This window comes from Rhinopithecus roxellana, chromosome 3, assembly GCF_007565055.1.
Source record: "Rhinopithecus roxellana isolate Shanxi Qingling chromosome 3, ASM756505v1, whole genome shotgun sequence".
Taxonomy (NCBI): domain Eukaryota; kingdom Metazoa; phylum Chordata; class Mammalia; order Primates; family Cercopithecidae; genus Rhinopithecus; species Rhinopithecus roxellana.
Window position 1 is genome coordinate 163,829,630 of NC_044551.1, and position 26,698 is coordinate 163,856,327.

The following is a 26,698-nucleotide window of genomic DNA, read 5'->3' on the forward strand; positions in this document are numbered from 1 at the left end:
CTATTATTCTGCATTTTTTAGACCTGTCATGGAAATCCTACAGTAAAGTGAATCTGTAAAGGAAGACTGCTCATCAGATGTCAGTCTGATCTTTCATTCTTGGACCAATGCATCCTTCTAGTTAAAGGCTGGTCCAATTTAGCCAAACCCAGGTATTACAGAACAACAGATGATGCCAGGTTACTTTCAATGAAATCACAAGGTATATGCTTTAGCCCCAATGAGCCTGGGCTCAATTAAACTTAATAGATCAGAGAACTTGCCTACTGAAGTAGATGTTGAATGATCAAATTTGCTTCCAAACCTAAGACACTGAGATCACAGGAGAAAATCCTTAAATGTTCTGAATAGGCACAGGGCCTGCTATGGCTTGAATATGATTTGTTCCCACCAAAATTCATGTTGAAGCATGTTTTCCAATGTAATGGTGTTGAGTGGTGGTGGGAACTTTAAGAGGTGTTTGGGTCCTGAGGGACCCATGCTGTCTTGTGGGAATGAGTTCCTACACACACATACCTACCATACACACACACACACCCCAGAGGTGCTGGAGAATTCAGGCAATGGAGGGAGTGGTAAGGAGGGTATTGCCAGACTTACAGAAAGCTCCAAATGGCCTCAAGCATAAGGTGACATTTGAGCAGAGACCTATAGGAAGTGAGCAACAAGCCTGGGGAAAGCGTGGCTCTGAGGAGTCGTTGTTGAAATGCTAGAGGAACAGCAAGGTGATCAATGTATCTGGGGCAGCAAAAACAAGAAGGAAGGTGGAGGTGGTGGTAGGGGTAGGGTATAGATCATACAGCGTCCACTTTCAGGACTTAGAGTCTTTTATACTGGGTGCAAGGGAAAAAGGGTTTTGAGCAGAGGAATAACATGAACTGACTTATATTTTAAAAGAATCACTCAGCTGCTGTGGTGAGAACAGACTGTAGAGGGTAAGGGTGGATGCAGAGACCAGTTACAAAAACAAGAAACAAGGAGCAAATAAACCATCAAAAACAGGTCATACATGTGCTCATAGCTTAGCTGTGGGTTTGGTGACAGATTACTGTGGGGTATGAGGAAGAAGAATCAAGAAACATGTCAATGTTTTTGGCTGGCAAAAATGGAAGGATTGGGTTGCCATTTACATATGGGAAAGAATGTGGAGTTCAGAGTTTGGTTTTAGAAAGTTTAGTTTTAAATACCTATTAAACATTGAAGAAAAGATGATGAGGCGGCAGCTGAATATGAGTCTGGAATTATGGTCTGGGCTGGCAGTATGGACTTAGAGGTCAGTGTTTGGATGGTTTTTTACAGCCCTGGCACTGAGTGAGAAGAGGTGGGAGGATAGCGCTTTAGGACATCCCAACATGGCGGATGGGCAGGGGCTGAAGAACCAGTGGAGACCAAGAAGGGATAGCCAGTGAGGTGAGAAAACAGCCAAGAGACAGCTGTGTTCTGGCCACACTATTACATCTCAACTAAATGCCTATTTAAAACGCTCAGAATCTGAAAAAATACTGCTGTTTCTTTAAAGAAGTATAAGGCTAAATACCCTGTAAGTAAACACTTAATGATAACTAATAGCAACCAGAAACTGCAATCAGATGTTTTTCCAAACACCTAATATTGTGAAATATTAGTGATTTCAATTAACACACAAATGGAGGAGTTAGCTTAAAAAGAAAAGATGAGAAGTTTTCAGGGCAGCAAAAGTGATCCTCGTGAGGACTATTTTTTTCTAATGCCCTCTACATGGGTTTGGATACAATCACTCCGGCAAGTGTTTTTAGTGATCTAGAGAACTATTTTGCAATTAGAGTCATGTGCTGCATAACAACATTTTAGTCAAGGACAGGCCACATATACAACAGTGGTCCTGTAAGATTGTAATACCACATTTTTACTATACCTTTTCTATATTTAGATATGCTTAGGTACACAAATACTTATCACTGTGCTGCTACTGGCTACAGTACTCAGTATAGTAACATGCTGTACAGGTTTGTAGCATAGGAGCAATAGGCTACACCATATGGCCTAGATGTGTAGTAAGTAGGCTGTGCCGTCTAAATTTGTGTAAGGACACTATCAAGTGTGAACAACTGATCCCCTAACAACACATTTCTCAAAAGGTATCCCAGTTGTTAAGGGATGCATCACTACCATATATGCCACATTTCTGCTCCACTACAACCTTCTCTCTAGTTAATGTGTAGTCAAAGGATGAAAGCAAATTGGAGTCCTGATATGATTCTCAGTCCTCAGTCAAGAAGATATTAAATAGCGGATTCTAAAAATGGCCACTGTACAGTTAAATTGTCTAATCCTTTTTCCTACAAAATTAGGGCAGCAATAAGCTTTTTGGGTTTTTTGTTTGTTTTTTACTGTTACTGGATGTTAACAGTTGCTTTCATCATTTAAAAATATTTTCATTTAAAATTCAATTTGAAGACTCTCTTAAGAGAGCTAACATATCAATGTCCTTGAAATACGACTCTTAGGTAGTACAATTTTAGATAACAGAGAGAGAGAGGGAGAGGGAGAACTTATATCTCATACATAAACAACACAGAACATCAATGTGTTTTCAGAAACTAATCAATGTGATACCACAAATGTTAATAAGAGGGCCCTAATCAAATTCTTATATGTAACATTGCCCATCTTATCATTCCTTATAGCATAATGAGCTGAAAGCTATAATACCTTGACATTTCTTCCTTTAACAGAGAGAATTTTTCACACTGACTTTTCAATTCAGCAAAGCTATACTGATCCAACAAGAATTAAGGATCTAGTCCATCTAAAGCAGTAAAATATATTAACACAGCCTAATTTGCAAAAAGGTTTACTCTTCCTGTATTTGGAGGATACAAATTAATGTACTATTTTGCAGATATAAATATTTGGTGCAATGAGTAAAGAACCCCAGTGTCCATTTTCACCTCAGTTATCTGAACCTAGCTGCATGACTATCTTCACATACTGTGATTTCTCTAAAATGAAAACTACCATTCCACTGACTTCTCTTCAATCAGTTGAGCTGTATTACTACAGAGGATTGCAAAACAGACCATTATCTCAATTCTTATTCTCATACTCCTATGTGCTCCCCATACCTTAAAAGAATTTTCTGATTATAAAGAGATGAGCCCAACAAACACTTCCCCAGCTACAGGAATTTCTTGGATTGTAGAATTTATATATTGCAGTCAAAAATTTTAAAGACTTCATTCTGAAAAGCAAATCTTCTTCTCCAAAACTCTTAATTCCAGAAACGTTTCCTCAGGGAGAAAAAAAAAACTCAAGAGCTTGACCTTCAATCACTGGTGAGAAATGCAGAGAATAAGTCTTTTTTGTTTTGTTTTTTACTGAGGATTAAGGTACTAAAACATTTCCCTATTTCAGTGCTTCTCACTCCCTGCAAGTCTCTCCTTTTTTCCATGAGAAGAGAGTTTCCCAGTTTTAGAAATTTCTTTATGTCACACTTCCAACTCTTTAATTTAGGAGTTCAGTTTGTATTACATTCTCACACATCATCAGTAAATATATGCTCCCATCTAAAATTTGTCTTGCGACACAAATCCTTACAAAGTGGTGTCCTCTTGTTTCAGTGTTGTAAATTAGATATTCTTACCAAGTTAAAATGAAAGAGACCTACTGTTTAGCCAGATCACAACTCAGAATATTCATATGACCACAGGATATGGGTGTTGTTTCACCCATTAGTCATGGCTGTCTCCTATGTTCACTTTGTTCCCACAGCCAAATATGTTAATGATCTTTCTCATTAATCCTCTTTCCCCCATATCATCTCTAAAATGGAATTTCCTCATGGGAAGAAAATGCCAACAAATTTTCTTGACAGCTATGAAAGTTATAAGTAATGTCTCTAAGATAGTCATGATTACCAATTTGCCAAAGTGTCTGAAAGAAATAGCAAAAATATGTATTGAACTTTGAGACAAATATCATGGTATCCAGTGGGTTCTGCAAGCTGTCATATTTATTATAAGGCTATTTCACATAGTCAGTGTTGCCAATGAACATCCAAATCATTGTCTACCTTAGTACACTTCAACTCTATTAATCCACAGTAATCTCTAGTTTTTACTATATCTCTGACAATTTACTGACACTAAGTTGTACGGGACCTATATAATTTTGAATTTAAACAACCTTCTGGTTTTATACTGTAGACTCAAACTATGAAACACAATTACCTAAACAGTTTATTACCACCTCAAACACAAAGATACTATTTTGTTAACTAGCTTTCACCTTAAAGGAAACTCTAAAATAAAAGCAAAAATAAATTGTATCACTTTTAACACTGAATTTTCTAAACTCCAGGGGAGAAAAGAACAAGCATGAAAGTCACATCCATCCACATTGAAGCAGGAAAACAACATACCCAGAATAGTTTTGAGATTTGCGTTTCTGCTTAATCCAATTAATATAGTATGGCTGTATTCTATCTTCCAATGCTGGGATACTGGGTCTCAGTGGATTTCAGTGAGTGAGTGAGGAGTCCAGTTACATGACAAGTCTTCCAGAATTAGATGCCTAAACACTAGCACATAATAGCAACAGGCCATGTGAGTCAACATGTCCACACCTTGCTCAAGTCCCTCAGCTTTCAGGCATCTCCAGACACTCCCTTTGCCTCCCTATTCTGAATTCACATGCCCAAAAAGCTGAGACCAGAGACTCTGTCAGTTTACTTGGTAGTTTTTTTACATTAACTTTCAGATTCAGATTAATGCGTAATTATACACACATCAATGTACCAACACTTCAAAAAACCTTTAACGAAAAGTACTTTGAAAATTTATTAAAGGACTCATTCGAACACAAGAATATAGAATTGCAAATTAAGTATAATTAATATAATATTTATATGAGGCAGAACTTTCATACGGATCTTTAGAAAAACCCAGACTCTTCACCATGTGCAGAGTGCTTCAAGGAGGCTTGGAGCCAAACGGTCTGGGCTTAAAGCCAGGCTTTACCAATCACTATGTGACCTGGGGCAGGTTCCTTACATTCTGTCTTCTCAACTATAAAATGGAGGTGATTTAAAGTATCTACCCAGGAGCAAAACCAGGATTGGAGAAGTCTGAAGCGTATGGAGCAGGCAGTTATTTGCAAAGACTTATAATCTTGTGAGCCCACAGCTAGGTGCTTCCAGAACTTCGGAAGTGGCCGTGCAAGTGAAAAACCTTGAGTCTGAGCTTCCTTAGCAACAGTAAATCCCCCTCTGTACCTTCTGCAGAAGCTTGTTACGGGGCTAAATGAAATACCTGTAAAGCACTTAGCAAAACAGCCAGCAGGCAGGCAGTGTTCTATAAACCTGACTATCACTAATATTAGTGAAGAGAAGAAATGAGTGTTATAGGCCCATCTACTTTATCTGAGGCTATCAGAGCAGAGGAAACAGGCTTCTTTGAAACAAACTGTTTTGGAGTCATATGGAATATTTATTTACATGGCAAGTTATATTGGAAAATGTATGTAACACCTACCGTGAATTGCACAAGCTGAAAATACCCATGTTGAGGGGGGAAAGTTGCCGAAAGGTTTGATGTTTTCCTATAATTATTTTAGATAACTAAATGTGTATCTCAAATCCCCAAATGCCTCTCAATGTCTCTGACTAGAATGCACCTCAAGTCATGAATTTAAGAAAAGGTGACCAAAGTATTCATACTACCTGCTCCAAACACAAATATGAATGCAATGAAGTTTCCTTAACTTGACAGATACTCTGAAACCCTGGGTTTCTTAAGCCCTCATTCCAAGAAACAATCTAATGATTGAGAAAAGGAATAAAATGGCTATTTCTTTGTGATTAATAGTTTTGGGGTGATACTAACTGGCACATATGTGACTTCTCTCTCCTCTCTCTCACTGTCCCTTTGTCTCCCTTCATCAAAACTCCAGCCAGATGGCAACAGCATGTCAGAAACATTTATTATTAAATCAACATTTCCTTGAGAATTATTCAAATCCATCCTTAGTCACCTAAGATTTATTTGGCTGCCCCAAATCCCTAGATTACAAATAACATTTAATCCTAACTACTATGAAATTTTGTCAGTCTAACAGATGGTCTAGGATGACTCTTTCTGAAGCAACTCTGTTCATCTGATCATTCTCTGCTCTTAAATGGAAAAGAACTCATAGGATGGGGAGACACTGGAGGAAAAAGAATAGGGAGATACAGTGTATATGCAAAAGAGTAAGTCCTACCACTCTCTACTGCTAACAGGAGGGGAATGTTTTGAGTCACTTGTCATTAACAGAGTTTAAACTTAAAGCTCTATTATGACTAGCAAATAAAAGAATCACAGGTGCTCAATATTTGCTGACTAACTGAATTTGGTGGTACTTACTTTTATGAACTGATAGTTCATGAAAATGAAATGGCTTAATTGTTACTTTGATGATAAAAGACATTAAAACATATCAAGAAACCTATTTATCATATAATATACCATCAAGATACTGAAAATTACCTTTAAATGCTCCATGGTCACTTTCAACATTTAGCATATGTGAGATGAACTCTTCACATTACTATAAGTCTGAAATCATACATAAAATATAGATATACATATATTTGAATAAAATCAAGGGTCATGATCCTAGCAAGCCAAGGAAAGCTCTGAGAGAAACACTTCAAAAAGAAAATGCAATTAGCCTTACCACGTTCTTCCTTTGTGGAGTGTGACTAGAAGTGGCAACTCTGCATCAGATCATAGTAGAGGAGCACACTGTAGCATCTTCCTATGCTTCAGCATGCCAGGGAAGACCTCCTAGACAGGCTTTTTACTAAACCCAAATCCCTCAAAAAAGGTCTCTATCTCTACCCATAGTTTCCAATTTCCCTTTAAAAAGACAGAAAAACAGAGAATAGCTGCTGAGTGCAGATATTATATACAGAAAACAACTAGAGTTAAAATGGGACTCTTCTTCCTGCCCATTTCCTCAAGGAAACTCAATGCTCCACCCAGCCTTGTGCGTAATACCATACTTCTTCAAAGGCCCCGGATATGCAGATGACAAATAGAACACAAGCTACTAAAAGCAGTGGCAGGTTTCTTGTCTAATTATGAACTCTTGGGTTTTGGCAATTCAGCCCAAAGATACATGAAACACATAAATATCTTATGAAAGGAGATAAAACCAAGGCTTGATCCAATTAGGATTCTTGAGCTTGCTGCCAGAAATTCAGGTGGTAACCTCAGTCTTCTGGCAAACTTCCAAGAGCATGTGATTACCAACGATGATCCTAAAATGCTCCTTGTAAGTTCTGCTTTTCCTAGGCTGTGCCCAGTAGATTTTCTGGAATCGTTTACTGAGTGAGCCGATTCTGTTCCTAAAGCTGCCCAAGGTGAAAGGTGCCATATAAAACTTTAAACTGCTCCACAATAAAAATGGGCTTTTTAAAAAAAAATAATTTCAGAGAACACCATAAACTCTCCTCATCCTTTTTCACTTCATATTCTGGGTTCTTCAAAAGTCTGACTTCAATACACTTGAAAAATGAATCAAAGAGGAATTTTTCTCTAAATGAAAACACTAGCCTCTTTGTTACCTTAGATTCCAATAACCAAACACACATAGATTCCATATTACTTCCCAAAAGGAATTTCCAAGTAATTTTTACATCTGATTCGACTATGCAAGTGCATTAGTTTCTTCACTCCACTAAACAAGAGAACGGTAAATAATCCTCAGAGGAAAACATTAATTTAAGTGGAATTTAGTACTCGGGAATGAAAAAGATCCAACTCTTATCATGTATACAGGAACGGAGTGGGGAAACACAAATAAAATGGTGAATGTGGATTTAACAATCCCGCCATTTGAGGGCACAGTGCTGGGCAACTCTCTCCTGGCCCATGTCCCTTCATGATAAAGCTACACAAGGAGATTCAGGGCTTGGAGAAGTACTCCTTTACTTAAGGTGTAAAAAAGATTTCTGGACTGGGCACCATTTCTCCTGCGGAGAAACCATTTCAGTAAAGAGACTTTCCCCACTTTACATTCCTCCAGGAAACGAATCATTTTGAGGGGGTATTCTTTCATTTCAATGTTATGCCCAGTTCTGCAGCTCCAACTCTGGAGAACACAAAGAACTGAGTCTGAACATATATCTATTCTGCCTCCTTGATCTGATTTTGGTAGCTGTTAAAATTCAGTCAGGGTCTGCTAAAGTTTGAGAGAGTCCAGATGATTAAGGCAGCATTGGTGATGTTCCCGCTATCATTTCCTTGGTCTCCTAACCTAGGTAGGTCGGATTTCCTCATGTTCAGGTCAGGCCCCTTAGGTGCCTTTGAAGAGTAAATTCTATTACAGGTAAAAATGCTGGCTGCAAGATCCTCTTTTAAGGGTTCTCTGATCTGCATAATGAGCCACACTCCCAAGAGAGTATGAGATGGTAGCTGAGAGGTGAGGTATGCTTGAATGTAGGTTTGAAATACTATTGCTGCATTTGCTGCATAAACCAAGGACACCAAGAATGTGGAATGCAAATTTTAATAAATCCTAGAAATGCTGGTGGCAGAAAAGCTTTCTGGGCCCAGAGGGAGGCAGTACAGAGGATAAGAGCATGGGCTCTTGGAACCACACTCCATGACTAAATCTCAGTTGTATTACTTACTAGCTATTTGATTCTGGACATGTTAATTTTTTTCTGTGTCTCCACTTCCTTATCCGAAAAATGGGGATAATTATGTCTAGGGTTGTTGGGGTAGTTGAAGATTCATTAGATTATTAATTATAAAATACTTACAATGAGTCCAGGCATATAATCGAGTGCCATTATAATGTTATCTTCACTGTTAGTGTTGCCAACGATTAATATCACAATTTCCAAGTGAGTCACTCTGAGGTACAATAAATTATTAAGCTGAATACCTAGGTTAGGGGAGAGCAGATGGAAACCCAGAAGAATACACAGAGAGGAGAACTAAGGCACCTCCCTCCTCAAACTGATCGGGTGTTTATTCAGGGGGACAGGCAGTGTGGCTACACTTGGTGGGTGGCTTCGCTGGGAGACTGGGTCAGGAGTGCATTCCCACTCCTTTCTTCCTTGACTGAATTTATCATGAAGTTTTAAAAACATAAAGCTGCAATGAATATACTGAAAGAAATCAGACTCTGAACGTCAGTCGTTTTCACTCTGTCAAGTTGAAACAATTGAGAAGGAAAGCGGCAACGGGGCTCCTGATCCACTGGAAGTCCTTGGGGAATTCATTAAATACTTGCTAATTGACTGAATTTGCCTGTTCAAAGGAAACTTGGAAATGTATACGCCTTCAGGGAATAAATCATGGCATATACAGTCCACTAAGTATCTTGCTTCTTAAGAGTAACCATAGAATATGGTTTATATGTAAGTTAAATATTTAATTGGTATAAATATACTACTGAGATCACTGAGGCAAAAACGTGAACATTTTATTTCTACTTTTTAACGAGTACATTTTGGGCCATTATGCTTAACGTTAATACCACAAAAATTTCTGAGTTCGGTAGCACAAAAATATTTTAATATGACTTGGGTATTTTCATTGATATGTGGAAATAAATGTGTTCCATGAAAAGCAACTGCCAACTGCTTCCACTACTCATTTAATGTTCAAAAATATTTTCATGGAAAAACGTAAAACCAAAATGGCAAGCCAGGAGAATTGGCGCCTCTGGGATTAGAAGGTCAGAAAATTACCTAATCTTATTTCTGCCAAGAAGGGTTACTTGTATTAAAATGACAGCAGTCACCAACACACTGGGAGGAAACACAGGCCAGGGGAAAACGGGCCGGTTGTATTTCAGAGAAAGCACAAGCACACACATGGGCTACAAGAGAAATTATATCTGAAAAATAAAATAGAACTTCCTCATTCATTAGTCTCAGCTCCACAATAATTTCTAACTGATTCAGAAACTTGCAAGGCTCTCACAGAACCCAGATAGACAAGAGCTTTGATGTATGTTGACGACACACTGCTGGTGATTTAATTTTGTCTGAGGCAAGAGCACCGAAAAACAATCAGAGTCATCTCATGCCTGAAGTATCAGAATTGTATTATTTTCCAGTGACAGCAGAAAAATAATTTCCATGAATGAGTATGGTTTGGGGAGCTGGGGAGGGAAAAAACTGAAGTAGGGAAACAGAGGTGGAGGAAGTGTGCTTTGTGGATTTTCTCTCCTTCAGCAAAGAGACCTCAAAAATTTCTGGCTGCAAGACTGATATCAGACAGACATCAAGAACGCAGCTATATCTGGCTTCCCTCATGGCATAAGTAGCACTCACAGCAAAATGCATGCAACCACACAGTCACTTAAACTCAGATGCAAAAATTACCAGGCTTTGCGGGTAGAGGCACCACTGCTGAAATAGACATTAAATCAAACTGATAAGCTTCTGGCACTTTTCAGAAAGGCAGTAACATTTGGAAACTTTTTTTCCTGTTTTTTAAACAAAGCAATTATTTCACTAAAAACTGAGAAATGAAGGGAAAAAGTCACCTAAAAAAATCACTATCCACAACTAATGGTAGAATTTTGTATATTTCATTCCAGTCTTTTCTCCTATTTCCTATTTGGCAATTATACGTGACAGATAACCCAGAAGAAAGCAAGTCCTGCATTTCACTCTCTCTCCTGAAAAGACTCTTCAATGAAGCTTTTAAAACAAAAAAACAAAAAAAAAATCCTGGTGCTTTACGACACACCCAATTTTGCTTACAGATTTTCCTCAAATTTAAGGTTTTGTTGTTTGGTTGTATACAATTCAAAAATGAAGGCTATTAATACTGAGTTCATAGTATAAACAAAGAGACCAGAGATTAGAAAAAAAATGTCAGCACATTGGATTAGTTTCATCCTCCCACATGCCAATGGGTGTGGGATTGGGAAGACTGCAATTCCATTCTTATCACAGTTTGCTTCGACTATCAAGGTGATTCAATATGGCAGGAGGAAAAGACTAATGGTCTCAAATTTTTAACAAAATTGCATTTCCAATTTTTGTAAAATGGTTGTTTAGAACTTAAAACATAATTTCCAAAGAAGCAGTTACAAGGAGAGGGTACATATTTCCAACTTACTCTGCAACATCTATTTAATCCCTGGGTTTAAAGTGAGGTAACAAATGGTTTAAAAGATGAGGTAACTATGACAATTCATTGAAATGTGAAGAGAATATTCCTGTATATGTTTTTTTTCCTCTTATCCTTTAACGTCTAGTTTGTTTCTGCTTTTTAGGATATATAACATTAATACAGTACTAAAAGTATTTAATTTGTAAATATACATAAATTGGAGATACAAGCTGTTAAAGCTCAAACTTTATTTAAACAGAGAAGTTTGGACACCGTTAGCTGAAACAATAACATCAGCATTACTTTCATTTGCTGCCATATTGATAACAAGATCTCTTTAGAAAAACATGTTCCATGTTTCAGCAGGGACGGCCCCAGGAATAAATCTGCCATGCAAACATCCATTATACTGTGGGTCTCTTTCGGAGATAAATTGGGTAACAGGAGTTTGGCATCCCAAAAAGGCAGCTCTGAGAGGAAGCAGGGTACTCCCTTTCTTCAGGGGGTCCTCTCATGCAGCAGAGTTCTCAAACGCCTTCAGTTTAGCACCCTCTTAACCTGGTAAGTGGAACAGACCTTGTCCTCACACATTTTTAAGGGGTTTGAGTGAAATCCATTCGATCCACTTGCTGAAATCCATTTGTGGATTTCTGGGACCATGATCCCAGAGAAGAGGATGTGGGCTCAGCCATCACTAGGAAGGATCTTCGTAGTAATGTCTAGATGGTGAAGAGGACTCGAGTTCTGAGACTTCAAAGTGCAGCCCATTTGTGGCAAACACTTCACTGAGAAATGGCTTCTGTGGATGGAGTCTAAGCCTGGGGTGCTTATTTTAGGCAACTATGGTACATACACTCACTTTTATATACACGTTTCTCATTTGTCAGATTTCCCACGGTGAACTGGCAACTCCTCTTTGGGTGAAATCCAAATGTGGCAGAAGACAGATTCCTGGTTCTTGGCCAGGTCCTGTCAGTTTCTCATCATTACCTGGTTTTCTATTTCCAACTCAATTTAAGGTGACTGAGTCTCCACACAGATCTCAGGTTGAGCTTTAGACACAAATCTCATCTGGTCACTCATTATATGATTTGTATCCTCCAGTGGCTTCTGCCTTTTTGAAAAGTCCAAATTTCCTACTCTTTTCTGGTCTCCTATTCTGCAAATTAAATCTTCACAAGTGATTATACTTTCCACATATAGAGTGGAGGGTGATAGAAAGCTGTCATGTCAGTCTCTCCCATTCCACCACTCCTCTCCCTTCTGTGTGGCTGCATAGGGAAGGACAAGTCAGAACACCCTTCTCCCCAGCACAGTAGTTGGCTAGGGGTTGAGAACTTGACCCAATTAAAAGATGGTAAGAGAGTGAGGCCTAAATATACCCAGGCCTCAGGATCTAGCCATGGGTAAGTCACTCCTGGACTTATATGAGCTAATATTATTATTTAAACTAATTTGAAGTCCATTTCTAAACTTTCCACTGAAATAAACCTAGAACACAGACCATATTGAATTGACCTGCTTATGACAGGTGTGGAATCTGTTTTTAGGCCTTGAGACTAACTATGTTTTTACATCTTTCAACTGAACAGGACATAAGTCGATCGCATGATTCATTATATCTACTCTAGCATACGTAGCTTGACTCCACTGAACCCACTCCCCTTCCTCTGACACGTCTTCTTTAATACATCAGTGACACTATTTACAGCGAGGATGGTTTCAATGGAGGTTGCTCTAATATCACATTTCTCTTCCTCCAAGAGTCTAATGCCAACTGTAACAGGATTTCTCATCTTTTTTCCTATCCTCAAAGAGCCAACTGGGCCATTTAAATCACCCAGTTAATGTACCGTTACTGTTGAGGAGCAGATGGAGGTCTGCATTAGAGTCCACCAGAATCTGTGCTCCAGAAGGTACAGCCTCAGGACCAGAGAAGCTGAGAATACCTTGAGGACCAGACCCTTATTCACAAAATAAGGAGCTGGGTACTAGGTGAGGGGAAGTAATTTGACTCAGAGCATCACAGAGTCAGGTGAGAGGACACCCTTGCCCCATTCCACAACACTGCCCCTCCAGGACATCATGCAGCTCCCACACAAGGAACAACTGCCAGATCCTCTGGATGTCCTATAAATTAGTCGAATCAGAAACTGAGTAATGTCAGTGTGTCATTATAGGTCATTTAGAAATAGCTTTAGTTTCATAGTAATAAGCTTTCAGCTATATGACATATTGCTCTAAACTGTACAGAAACTCAACTAACTTGCAGTCTTTTCTTAGGAATATAATATAATATAGGCCTCTGGTTAAATGTAGCAGATTGACTACATATTTCTCACCTTTCCTTTCCAAGAATGACTAAAATGATAGCAAATAAAATAAAAATTAAACAGCTAAGGGCAAGAGAATAGGAGGAAAGACAGCAGAGGAGCGATTTCAACAGATTTTGGAAAGACAAAGTAGACAGAATGATGCCCAATTTAACTTCCTCAACTCTGCTATAGCCTAAAGACCCTACGGAGGAGATACCAAGAAAAATAATTTACTCTCATAGAAACCCAGAGAGGCTCAAGTTTGGAGAGACTGTGTACCACAAAAAACAGGAGTGAGACATGAGGCTGGAAACTTGAGAAACCAGTTGTAAGTTTATTTAGAGAGAGACTAGACCTCCAGGTCTCTGTCTTAACCCTTCACACGTACAGGACTACCGTCTCTCACCTTGACCACCTTCCCTAAAGAACAGAACTCTGTGGTATGAAGACCACAGACCTCAGTTATCACAGGCTTTGACTGAAAGAAAAAAAAAGGTATTACATGAAAGCACGTAATCTGAGCCACGGGCCTCCACTATTCCTTTCGCTCTCCAAAGTTTCATTCTGCCAAATGTTGGAAGCCAGGCCAACATCTCCAAAGTAGACAAGTCTTCTCTGGAGAAACTGCACAGACATTCAGGCTGACAAACACTTGGCTCCAAAGTCCACCTGTTGGCTAATCCAGTTATTCCCATAGAGCTTCAAATCAGATTTTTTACATTCTTTTAGGAAAAAAACAGATGGCCATATATTCAAGGAACTAATTCAACAGAATAGAGAATAACCAAATCAAATAGCAGTATAAAATGAAAACCCTCCTTCTCATAAACCACACTGTTTTTCATTGCTTCTAACTCCTTACTGGTGCTAACCTAATCCCACATCATAGCCATCTTTGGCAGTAGGCCAATATTGCAAGGTATACCCAGATTCATTTGAAATATTCTGGACTTAAGATACTAAATTCTTCCAGAATACCATTTGAGTTCATGTGTGTCAGGAGAGTAATAGTCAGGCTTAAAGACTAAACTTGGAGAAAAAGCCTTCAGTGATACATTACAAGGCATTCATTCTAGTATATTCACTTGATTGATAAGTATGTCAATGGTATAGTTCTCAAACTTCTAGATGACACCACTTTAGGAGGAGGAACAGCCAATATAGAAGCTGAGTGAACCAGAACCCCATCCAAATAGAATCTGAAAAGATTCACATTAAGGACAAAATTAATTGGAACAAAAATTAAGTCTTATATTCACATTTAAAAACAACTATGCAAAACAGAGATATGAATTAGTAAGAGTTAATTATTACAGTTTTTTATTTAAAAAAAAACAACTCAAGAATCTGGGTTTCCTATACGTTCCATGACTCATCAATAAAAAAAACTAATGCCTTCTTAGACAGCAGCAGGAGAGGCAGAATGCCCAGAGCATCGTACTTCAAGGGGGTAATGAACAAGGAACATGACCACACGGGGGTAACCAGATGGACACAGTTCAAGACCATGCACCACAGAGAACTGTGTTCTTCCCATCTCGGGTACTTCAGAAAGCCATTCCCTTCCTTCTCACCAAAAGGAACAGAAAACTGTGTGCTGTGGAAATCGAGAAAGCAAAGCTGTGACTTTACCAAAAGTAACAGGAGTCAGTCAGGGAAGACCAGGACAACCTGGGTTATAGGAGCCAGTGGTGGCGAGAGTTTCCTCTCCCCAGTGAGAGCGAGATCATCAGGCAAATGCAATTCACAATGAGATGCCATGGAGGGAAATTCTGTTTCTCTTGAACTACTTAGTTTAAGAAGTTTAAACCAAAATATCCAGTGTAGTGGTCAAATGAATTCTGAAACGAACAACTATGCTTTCTGCCTATTATCTTACGATCAACAGATCAACATTTTTAGCTTTTTAGCCCAGGTCTAAAAATGGCTATTAAGCATGTTTTTCTTTTTCCTTTTTTCTTTCTTTCTTTTTTTTTTTTAATGGAATGGTATCATGTACTGGCATGATCTAGAAGTAGCTACATCAGCCCTCTTCTGGTAATGAATCATCAGCACATATAAATGGAAGGTAAAGACAAGATTATTTTATTCAAAGAAACAATTACTAACTCACAGGACAACAAAGCTTCAGCAGCTATAGGATACTACTTGTGAGTATCCTATACTCCTATAACTCCAGGTCTTTGCCTAACCCTTCACACGTACAGGACTACGGTCTCTCACCTTAACCACCTTCCCTAAAGAACAGAGAACTCTATGGTATGAAGACCACAGACTTCAGTTACTATAGGCTTTGACTGAAAGAAAAAAAGGTATTAAATGAAAGCATGTAATCTGAGCCATGGGTCTCCACTGTTCCTTTCCTTCTCCAAAGTTGATCTGCCAAATGTTGGAAGCCAGGCCAAACCTTGGTTTCTGGAAAACAATTCAAAGGTGCTGGCCATGCCTAGTGTGTTTACCCTTCTTTCTATTTAAAACCTGTCATTGGCTCCCTTTGCCTCCTGAACGAAGTTAGCCAACTCCCAGCCAGGAGCTCAGGCCTTGACGACGGGCTCATGTCTCTGGGATACACCTCTCAGGACTGCCCTCCGTTTGCCCGATGCTCCAGCCAAGCGACAACATGACAGTTCTTAGCACACCTAGCATTTCCCTCTCTCTTTCCTTGCTTCAGGCTCTACTAACACCCTTCCTCTGCTTCTGCCACCCATCCAACACTCAGCTTGAGTCAGATTCAAATTTTGTTCATGGAGCCATGCAATGGATTGGAACATCAATATAGTTCGATACCCACCAACAGTAAACAGATGACAGGATCCACTTCTACACTGCAGGCAAGGTCACAACACACACAAATCTGGTTAAGATGTGTCTTTCGACAGCATACATGGAAATATCAAAATTATCTAAATCTACATAATTGATTCTAACAGATCTGGCTTCTCTAATAAACAAATTTGTAAATGGAAACATGCCTCTCTCACCCCCAAATTGCATACGTAATGTGGATGTAATTGTTGGCCTCAATTACTGATATACTTCTAACAACACAAGGAATGATCATCCATATTTTTATGAAATGTAGATCTGTAAAATAAATACAGTTAAATAACCTACAAGTAGGTTTACAAATTAAAGCCTACAGGGAAAAATATATTTTGATCTTCCAATAGCTAACACTTTGAGCAAAGGGAGAAAATACTCCAAATTATGTAATACTCTACATAATCTCTAGAGTTAGAACGAGAATGTGTTTAACACGTGTTCTGAAGTTTAGCCTATACATTATGAAACTTTAGATGTTCCAGCTCTAAAAATAAAAAATAACAGTTTTAAATAACATTTTCTAAATACAACATTTGGTTACTAGGAGTCTCTCATGATTGAAATTTACTTAGCCTGAAAGATGAAATGTCAAACTCCAAATGGAAGGAAACAAAATTAGTGCAAGTCCATATCTACGCTTCCACTAGAAAACTGGTTTCACCTAGTGAGTTTACTGATTTCAGCTCTTGGAGGCTAGAAGTAAAGATAGCTAAACAATAGGAAGAGTTGCTTCCCTAAAGTAATTAAGAAAACGTTTCACTTTACTACTATCCTCCAAGCACCAGATCTATATATTTGTATAAGCACAACACTCCCCAAATATACATAAAGTGAAAATCTACTATACCAAATTTGTCAAATAAAATCTGAGCTTCTCCATTGTTGTTCAGGCAGCAATATTGTCTGCAAGTATGAGAAAATTAATATTGATTAGCCATTGTGGGGTAAAAATTCCACAGAAGTGCCATATTACATCATTTGGGTAGCTTTTGCTTCTGGAAAGCACATCCCAGCACTTTGGGAGGCTGAGGCAGGCAGATCACCTGAAGTCGGAAGTTTGAGACCAGCCTGACCAATATGATGAAACCCCATCTCTACTAAAAATAAAAAAATTAGCTGGGCATGGTGGCATGTGACTGTAATCCCAGCTATTCGGGAGGCTGAGGCAGGAGAACGACTTGAACCCGGGAGATGGAAGTTGCAGTGAGCCGAGATCACACCACTGTACTCCAGCCTGAGCAACAAGAACGAAACTCCATCTCAAAAAAAAAAAAAAAAAAAAAAAAAGTAATACTGTTTTCCCATTAAGGTTCAATCCAACCTTGAGTGACAACCCAAAGAGATCTCTTATGTCCTCTCTGCTGTGTTCTCCAAGTCACCTGTTTTTTTTTTTTTTAACCCAAGGAAACATTTTAAATATCTCCACAAGCCATCAACAACCTAACTGGCCAGGAAAAAGGTAAGCAAAGTAGAATTCAGTCCCTGCCACAACCAAGCCTTATGTCCTTGAAGCAACCAACGACATAAGGCCAAGAAGAGGTGTGCCACCAGGATAATAGTAGGTTTGGAATCCACTGTGAGAAACAAAACTCCTGGTGATTAATTTTGAAAGTGTGCTACTACCCTGTAACCTTCCTAGAGAATATAAGGCTTCTCAGTTTCAGCTTCTCAGTTTCAGTAATAAATGTCTGACAAAGCCTCATACTTCTATTTTCTCCGTTATTCATCCCCTCCCCACAAATGATGGAAAATCCAAAGGAATCCTAGCCATAAAGAACTCATACTGTGACAATTTAAAACCCATTCAATCACAGCAACTGCCACTTTGAAAGGAAAAAAGTCACCAGGAGTAAGGGCCAACAATGTAATCAACATCTAATGGGATCAGAAAGTGTCTGGAAGTCTGGGCTTCTCATGACACCGAGGCCAAGGAGAACAGTATTACTTCAGAGGTTTCAGAAAAAGATCTTGTTATAAAGCCTTTTGAGATAAGGTCCCTCCCAAAAGTATTTCCCGAGGGGAAGACGGGGAACAAAAAAGAATAAAGTCTTAGTAGAAAAGAGAGACATTTAGATTTAGTTATAAAAGATGGCTTACTAGCAGAGAATTTGATAAACCATGGAAGGAAAAGAGCCTTTAGCCAGAATTTCAAGTCAGAATTCCAAAACAAGTCAGATTCTAGACATTTCAGGGTTCTGGAGACAGTTAAAACATGTTTCCACTTGCTTGTGGAATAATCTGTAATCACCGGTTCAATACAATCAGATCCCTACCCACTGAAATATTTACTTTTTAAACTGATAAGCTGAAAAGTTCATCTTTTTGAAAGCAATTTCTCGTGAAGTCTCATCTTGATTTAGTGGAAGAGGGAAGTAAAGGGGAAAAGCTTACCCCACAGAAAGAGGGGAAGTGATGTTACATTGTGAAACTTAAGGGAGGAAATTCAGCCACGTTTCTAGGGAGAGGAGGCGTGTAGGAGAGAAGGAATGGCTTAACTTTTAGGAAAATAGGAAGGCCAAGTGACTGCTTTGGTGAATGCTGGAGGAATGGAAAACAGCAGTGAATCCTATTTTGGATACTGACAGAGGCTGAGAGCCAAGTAAATGAATCCCAGGAGGAGATGCTGTCTTTTGTCTCCAGCTGTCGGCTTTTTTCTTGAAAGTTGTCTCATCACTTTCTGTGATTGTGGTTAGGAAAAAATCCTACTTTATCTTGTGAACTTTTTATTGTCTTCGCTAAATTATGTGTTACTTCTGTAAACCACTCTACTCTCCTTGTTTAATCATCACAACAGGGAAGGGGAGAGGACTGCAATGCACTGTTTCTGAATCCAATCACTGGAGTCATTCACATAACATTAGGTTTAGGACTGAGAAATAGATTCTGAGGTCACAGACCAGCCCCCTTTATATTTAAGCAGGAGGCAAAAACTGAGGCTGGGAGAGATCTGGAGTCTTGGCAAGGCTCTCTGCGACTTCCAGAGGCTTTCTTCACTCTGTCCACTGTTTGGTCCATTTCATATTCTGCTCTTTCACCTTTGTCCTCAAATAGTTTATGACAAAGGAAGGTGCTGGACACTGGAAAGGTAAAGTCTTAAGACATGACCCCTGCCCTGGAGCAGTTTACAAACATGGAGGAAGCTAGGGCTTATACTTGAAAACATAAGTGATAATATGATTAGCAAAAAATCCTACAGGAATCCATAAGAGGGCGTTTCATCAAGGGGCAACTGACAAAAGCTTTGTGAAGGCAGGTGCGTTCAGTGGAAAGAGTAGACCACACAGGTAAAGACCATGTTAAGAGAGGGAGGGAGATGGGAGAACAGTCGCACCCCCAGCACACAAAGGTAGACCTTGGAATGATGGCTCATGATACATTTAAGTCAACAGAAAACTAAGTGAAGAGTAATGAGAAGAAAGGAGGAAAACTACAGAATGCTTTCAATGGCAAGCTAAGGAATTGAGACTCTTTTCTAGATAGTTACTAAAGATTTCTACTGGTAGAAATTTCTTCACATAGAAGTTTTAGTAGAAATAGGCCGGGAGCGGTGGCTCAAGCCTGTAATCCCAGCACTTTGGGAGGCCGAGACGGGCGGATCACGAGGTCAGGAGATCGAGACCATCCTGGCTAACACGGTGAAACCCCGTCTCTACTAAAAATACAAAAACTAGCTGGGCGAGGTGGTGGGCGCCTGTAGTCCCAGCTACTCGGGAGGCTGAGGCAGGAGAATGGCGTAAACCTGGGAGGCGGAGCTTGCAGTGAGCTGAGATCTGGCCACTGCACTCCAGTCCAGGCGACAGAGCGAGACTCCGCCTCAAAAAAAAAAAAAAAAAAAGTTTTAGTAGAAATAAAAGTGGTATATACAAGGCAGCATCTTAAGGATCACTCTGGAAATGCAGTACAAGGTGGACTGAAGAAAGGCTGGAGGCAGGGAAACTGAGAGGAGACTCAGCAGTTCAGGAATGAGGTGATGGGGACTGGTCCACAGAGGACAAATGGATGTAAGAAAGGACATCCTAAAGGAAAGGTAAATGGGATTTGGCCATCTACTGGATGTGGAACAATCAAGGCTTTCAATCTTCAAGTAGAGATGTATGGGAGAATGGTGTCACCATAACCAGAGGGAGGGATAGTAGATGGCAGCAGGGGAGTGTACGGTCACCTATGAAGATATATCCAACAGCCATTTAGAAGTCAGATGCTGAACTAAAGCCCTGGAAAGCCATCAGGAAGCACAGTGTTGAGAGTCGCCCAAAACCAAGAGCCTAACCTTGAGGGTGAATGAGACATCCAAGCAGTCCCAGATCTCAGCCTGGGGCACACTTCATAGTTAGGGAGCTGGAAGAAGCAGAAGTCAGGGAAGGGCGCAGAGAAGGAAAAGCCTCAAAAGGAAGTTAAGAATAAAGGCAGCGTATATCCTGGTTACTCCAGGCTGAGGTGGGAGGATTACTTGAGCCCAGGAGTTCCAGGTTGGAGTGAGCTATAATTGTGCCACTGCACTCCAGCCTTGGTGTCAGAGTGAGACCGTGTATCTATTAAAAAAAAACAAAAAAAAAAACAAAAAAAACAGACCACACATAAAAGAAAGGCAGGAGGGAGCTTTACAATTTAGTACAGTATTAAATGCCCAAGGAATCAAAGTAACAGAACACAGAAAAACACACTGGATGGGGTTATTAGATCATGGGCATCAAAGCAGGTGCTATGCTCAGTTTTATGTTACTGTCACTTCATTGCCTCAGTAAATATAAAAATAAATTTCATATCTGAGTAAAGTCGATACAGGTTAAGCATTCCAGCTTTGAAAATCCAAAATGCAAAATCCAAAACACCTCTGGTCCCAAGCATTTTAGATAAGCAATTCTCAACCTGTATATGAAGAGTATATGAAATTGGTTGCTTCCCAGATTTTCTTAGTGTTGAAACCCGGTTGACCTTCTATTTTTTTTTTTTTTTTGAGACGGAGTCTCGCTCTGTTGCCCAGGCTAGAGTGCAGTGGCCGGATCTCAGCTCACTGCAAGCTCCGCCTCCCGGGTTTATGCCATTCTCCTGCCTCAGCCTCCCGAGTAGCTGGGACTACAGGCGCCCGCCACCTTGCCCAGCTAGTTTTTTTGTATTTTGTAGTAGAGACGGGGTTTCACCATGTTAGCCAAGATGGTCTCGATCTCCTGACCTCGTGATCCGCCCGTCTTGGCCTCCCAAAGTGCTGGGATTACAGGCTTGAGCTACCGTGCTTGGCCCAGGTTGACCTTCTAAATGCCAAGAGACATAGTTTAAATCTGGTTGGTCCAACACATTCACCAAGAAGGGTCTTGAGTAGCAAAGCTATTTCCACCTTCCTATCCCATGGTAACGATAGGGTTTTGATATAAAAAGATTCACGGCCGGGCGCGGTGGCTCAAGCCTGTAATCCCAGCACTTTGGGAGGCCGAGACGGGCGGATCACTGAGGTCAGGAGATCGAGACCATCCTGGCTAACATGGTGAAACCCCGTCTCTACTAAAAAAAAAAAAAAAAATACAAAAAAAAAAAAAAAAAACTAGCCGGGAGAGGTGGCGGGCGCCTGTAGTCCCACCTTACTCGGGAGGCTGAGGCAGGAGAATGGTGTGAACCCGGGAGGCAGAGCTTGCAGTGAGCTGAGATCCGGCCACTACACTCCAGCCTGGGCAACAGAGCGAGACTCCGTCTCAAAAAAAATAATAAAAAAAAATAAAAAGATTCCCCTCAGCAGAAACAGGACAGAACAATGTTCTCTGGTTCTCAGTGCACATGAGGCATGTGCTCTCATTCTCTCTTTTTTCTTTTTTTCCTTTTTGAGACGGAGTATCACTGTGTCACCTAGGCTGGAGTGCAGTGGCATGATCTCAGCTCACTGCAGCCTCCACTTACTGCTGTCTCTGCCTTCCGGGTTCAAGTAATTCTCCTGCGGGTTACAGGTGTGCACCACCACGCCTGGCTAATTTTTGTATTTTTAGTAGAGATGGGAGTTCACCATGTTGGTCAGGCTGGTCTCGAACTCCTGACCTTGTGATCTGCCCGCCTTGGCCTCCCAAAGTGCTGGGATTACAGGCATGAGCCACCGCATCCAGCCCTCTCTCTGTCTCTCTAAACAACTGATTGGACACCACACTGTTGTGGATCCGGAAACGGAAGGGTGAGCTGTTGTGGAAGAAAACGGAGTCCCTGTTGTTTACTCTATAAAAACCATTCTCCTTTAAAGATGCCAATCACAACAGTATTAAGATCCGCTCAGAACCAAATGAAACACAGAAAGCTCAGGGGGTCAGCAGAGGGATGAGGACAGTGAGACTTCCCAACTTTACTGAGATGAAGTCAGAAGAAAAACAATTCCTTATATCTCTGCATTGTGCAAGCTACATGCTACTCACTCTTTTCCTTCACAGCTTTCTGTGGAGACAAGATTTCCTTTATGTCTGCCAAACATATGCCCTCTACCTGCATCTGATCCCATTAATTCCAGCCTCTGCTCAGCTGCTGTTCCATTAGTTATTAATATTTCCTCTCCTGTGCCTCTTCTCTGCCTTCCTCTTGGCTCACCCCCAAAAATAAGCAGGTAAATCTGTCTGTCTCTGTATATCTGTGTGTTTGGGGTATATAAAACCCCATCTGCCACTGTTGGGTTTCAGGGCAGAGAGCAGAGCTAGGCAGAGCAGTGTGCTTCATCTCACTTTCAAACCTGCTCACCCAGGACAAGGGCGGGACAAATTTATCAGACAGATGAAGCTGGCCTTCAGGCCCCCTTATCCACTGCTCCTTACTCTGGTATCACCCTCTACCCTCAAGCCTTTGGTTTTACCATCTACTTAACTAATTCTCTGTGACTCTAAGATTTGCCATGGCTAATAGCCTCTTCAGACTCCCATGCACAGTTTCCAAAAAGCCAAAAAAGTGGTGGAGGGAAGGTAAAAAATATAATGCAGTATTTCAGGAACCACCACCAAATAATAAGAAACATCTGAAAGGAACAGAACTTTCATGGCATGCTGAAACCCAAATGGAAAGCCTGTCTCCCCATAAAGCCAGCTTTGCTTCCCATAGTGTCTGAGATGTACTGCAAACAACAGGAGTTGAAGATGGTCAGTGAAGACCCACCAATGACATAGGGCACACAGGGCACTCTATCATTATCTCAGGGAAGGGGAGGCCAACCATCATGTCTGAGGACAGAGTCACCAAGAAGCATCTTCCCTAGGATTCTCACTCTGTAAAGCAAAGATAATGAGAACAAATGACTGCTCAAACGTCCAACATGGGAAAACTGGAAGATTGTTTAGTCCAACCTCCTCAGTTTACACAAGAGGAAAAGGAGACGTAGGAAAAACTTGCTCGAAGGTCACGTAACATGACAGAGGCAGAGCTGGGGTTAGAACCTCTGTTTCTTGAGTCATCATCCCAGTGCAGCCTGCTCCCACAGCACACTGCCTCCCGACGACATCTGTTCTTTCACACAGACATGTGCCTTTATAAATAATTGTTTTTAAAAAGTTACTCAGGTTACCAGACCTTTTCTGTGATCCTGTGTTGTTATTGGAATCCTAACATCAATCACAAAGTTATGTCACATGCTTCCTGAGGAGTGCATGGAACTGTTTGTGTAAGTGATGTGGGGAATTTAGATCAAATATTCAGTGACTCAAAACTGAAGACAAAGACGGCCAGTGCTGGAAAACGCATGTGGCTTTTTCTAATGGGCTGAGTTCCAAGCATGTGTAATTCCACTCCCTCTACTTCCTACATTCTGATGACTGGAAATCTTGGGGTCAGTTCAAGGTCGACCTACACAAATGGAACTCCCTAGGATAGCCTTAGAAAAACACAGGTTACCCCGCAACAGGTAAATTTAGGGTACATCACTCCAATAAACTGTCTTGCCTGACAAGGTTCTCTGTAACAGCTAGGTCACATGAAGGATTTATATCTTTTCCTTACTGACTTCAGAGGTAGAGAATTTATCCAGAGGGGTTTCTAAGGTACTACTTTAATAATACAATCAAAAGTGTTCTATTTGGCCTTACTTTTCCGCACATCGTAACTGTTCACAGGAAAATAAAGTCATCCAGTCTCTTAGACTACAAACCTCAGACAAATTCTAATTGTCACAACACCACTTTTGCGAATGCCGTATATACTAACTATATTGTCAGAAATATTTATATCAGTCTGGCCAAGCCAAAAGGTATTTTCTTCCATAACTTTAATTAGCACTATCCACATTTTTTTTTAAGTTGGTATTGCCTACATTTGATTTCAACTGTTAGAATTCATGTTTCCATTTATCCTATTCATTTGTGCTTGGAAAAGGAATACCACCATAACGTGTACTATGATAAACTTTAAGATACAGACAGCTTCTCTGATAGTTGGAAATCTCCTACAGTGTGATCTCTATAGCCAGGGTGACAAACACGGGACTAAGGGACCTGGCAGGTAACTAAATGATTCAGGAGGGCAGCGGTAAGTTCATATATAGATCTGGACTGAGGGGTAGGGGCTGTGGCCTAGTGGAGAAGGTACGACCCCTCAAAGCTTCTCATACTTACCCCATTACCACAGTGAGGAAGACTGTTCTAGTTTTGCCAGATCTTCTGACTTCTCAAAAAAGGCGATAAATTCAGAGTTTTGGGGAAGTCTCAATTTTTAAAAACATTGAGTTTTGGGGAAGTCTCAATTTTTAAAAACATTAACTCAAGTTGAAAACAAAACAAAACAAAACACTGAGCCCAAACATGCCTATGGGCTGCTGTACTTGGCTGCTGAGTTTCCAATTAGATATCTCTCCTCTATAGGAAGTGGGAATGATACATATTCAACGACGCCTACAAAAATTACTTTAGATTGTTAGTCTCAGAAACCCACTGGTGGCCTGAGGGGACATGCAAAGGGAAGAGGAACGGGAGCAGAGATGGCAAATTATTAAGGTTTCAAGACCTTAAAAGAGACAATCAAAGCATTCATATTCTCTGTAAAATTACCAGATTAAATCAAATAAAACCCCACTCTTTTCCCACAAAAATCAACAGAGAGGCCTGCTTTTTTTTCACCACAACCCTATTCCTCCATTTATCCCTGACATCCTGCCAACACCTAACCAGTGACTAGGTCCTGTTTACTTCTTAGTGGAATTATCTTGATAGAGCATCTCGTCCCTTCATTCCCATCCCATTGTCTTAGTGTAGAGCCTCACCCATTGCCTAGACCACAAGGGTCCCCAAACCCCGGGCCCACAGAGCTGGTACAAGGCCGCAAAGCAGGAGGTAAGTGGTGGGTGGGCGAGTGAGAGAAGCTTCATCTGTATTTACAGCTGTTCCCCATCACTCACTGTTTGAGCTCTGCCTTCCATCAGATCAGCAGCGGCATCAGATCTTCATTAGAGCATGAACTCTATTGTAAACTGCGCATGTGAGGGATCTAGGTTGCAAGCTCCCTATGAGAATCTAATGCCTGATGATCTGTCGCTGTCTCCCATCACCCCTAGCTGGGACAGTCTAGTTGCAGGAAAACAAGCTCAGGATTCCCACTGATTCTGTATTCTAGTGAGTTGTGTCATTATTTCATTATATATTACAATGTAATAATAACAGAAATAAAGGGCACAATAAATGTAATGCACTTGAATCATCCTGAAACAATCCCCCACCCACCCCACCACCCCAGGTCCATGGAAAAACTGTCTTCCAGGAAACTGGTCCCTGGTACCAAAAGATTAGGGACTGCTGGTCTAGACCACTGTAGTTGCTATGGTACCCCCAGACTCCAGTTTTTATCTCTTCCTACCTCATTCCAAACCTAGTCCATACTACAACACAACAACCAAAATGATTTTTCTTAAATGTACATATCATAACCTCTCTGCAAATATGCAGGAAACTAAGAGCATTTGCTTCTTGCAAGGGAAATGGAGAACCTGGAGAGTGGGTTCAAGAAAGCCTTATTTTCCCCTGCATGCCCTTCTGTACTTTTTGAATTTTTATTATGTGAGAATTAATTTCTCAAAAATAAAATTTTAAAACATGTAATACCCCAGGGCTTCTAGATGAAGAAGCAAGACATCTCCCTATCCCAAACCACTGGGGCACATAAATGGACTAAGGATTTCTATAGGTCAGATGAGAGCATACTGAGAAATAAACCACAGCAGAGCTTGGGACACATGCAGGTGGAAGGCAAGAATAGAGGTGGAGGTTGGCAGCATCTGAGATTAGAAGTATAGAAACTGAAAGGAGGGTACATCTGCAAAACTGCCTGCAGGATGGTGGCTTAGCATGGCCTCCTTTTCCCCAGCCTAGGAGGGTGGTGGCAAGGCTGACCCCTAGTCTGAAGTCAAACATCTACTCTCCAAAGGGAGCAAGTGATCTGCCAGGAGGGACTGGCAGACCCTGGTGGGGATCTCCCCTTTGGCATTGTGGGAAACTCTCCCCATCTTGCTTGCTTCACCTTGAC

At 40.5% G+C, this 26,698-nt stretch overlaps 1 protein-coding gene across 3 annotated transcripts in view; it reads right to left on the reverse strand.

Annotated features, from left to right (window-relative positions):
• Positions 1-26,698, reverse strand: part of MCC (MCC regulator of WNT signaling pathway) — a 486,531-nt gene that overhangs the window by 199,950 nt on the left and 259,883 nt on the right. The window contains exons 1-2 of one of the 3 annotated variants that reach the window (XM_030928033.1): positions 6,694-6,862; positions 6,504-6,572 (exon numbers count right to left, since the gene is read on the reverse strand). The exons of the other annotated variants lie outside the window; for them this stretch is intronic. Coding sequence (XP_030783893.1) covers positions 6,504-6,533 — 30 coding nt within the window. The 5' untranslated portion in view covers positions 6,534-6,572; positions 6,694-6,862. Of the gene's footprint in view, positions 1-6,503; positions 6,573-6,693; positions 6,863-26,698 lie in introns of those variants that run through there. 3 annotated transcript variants of the gene reach the window in all.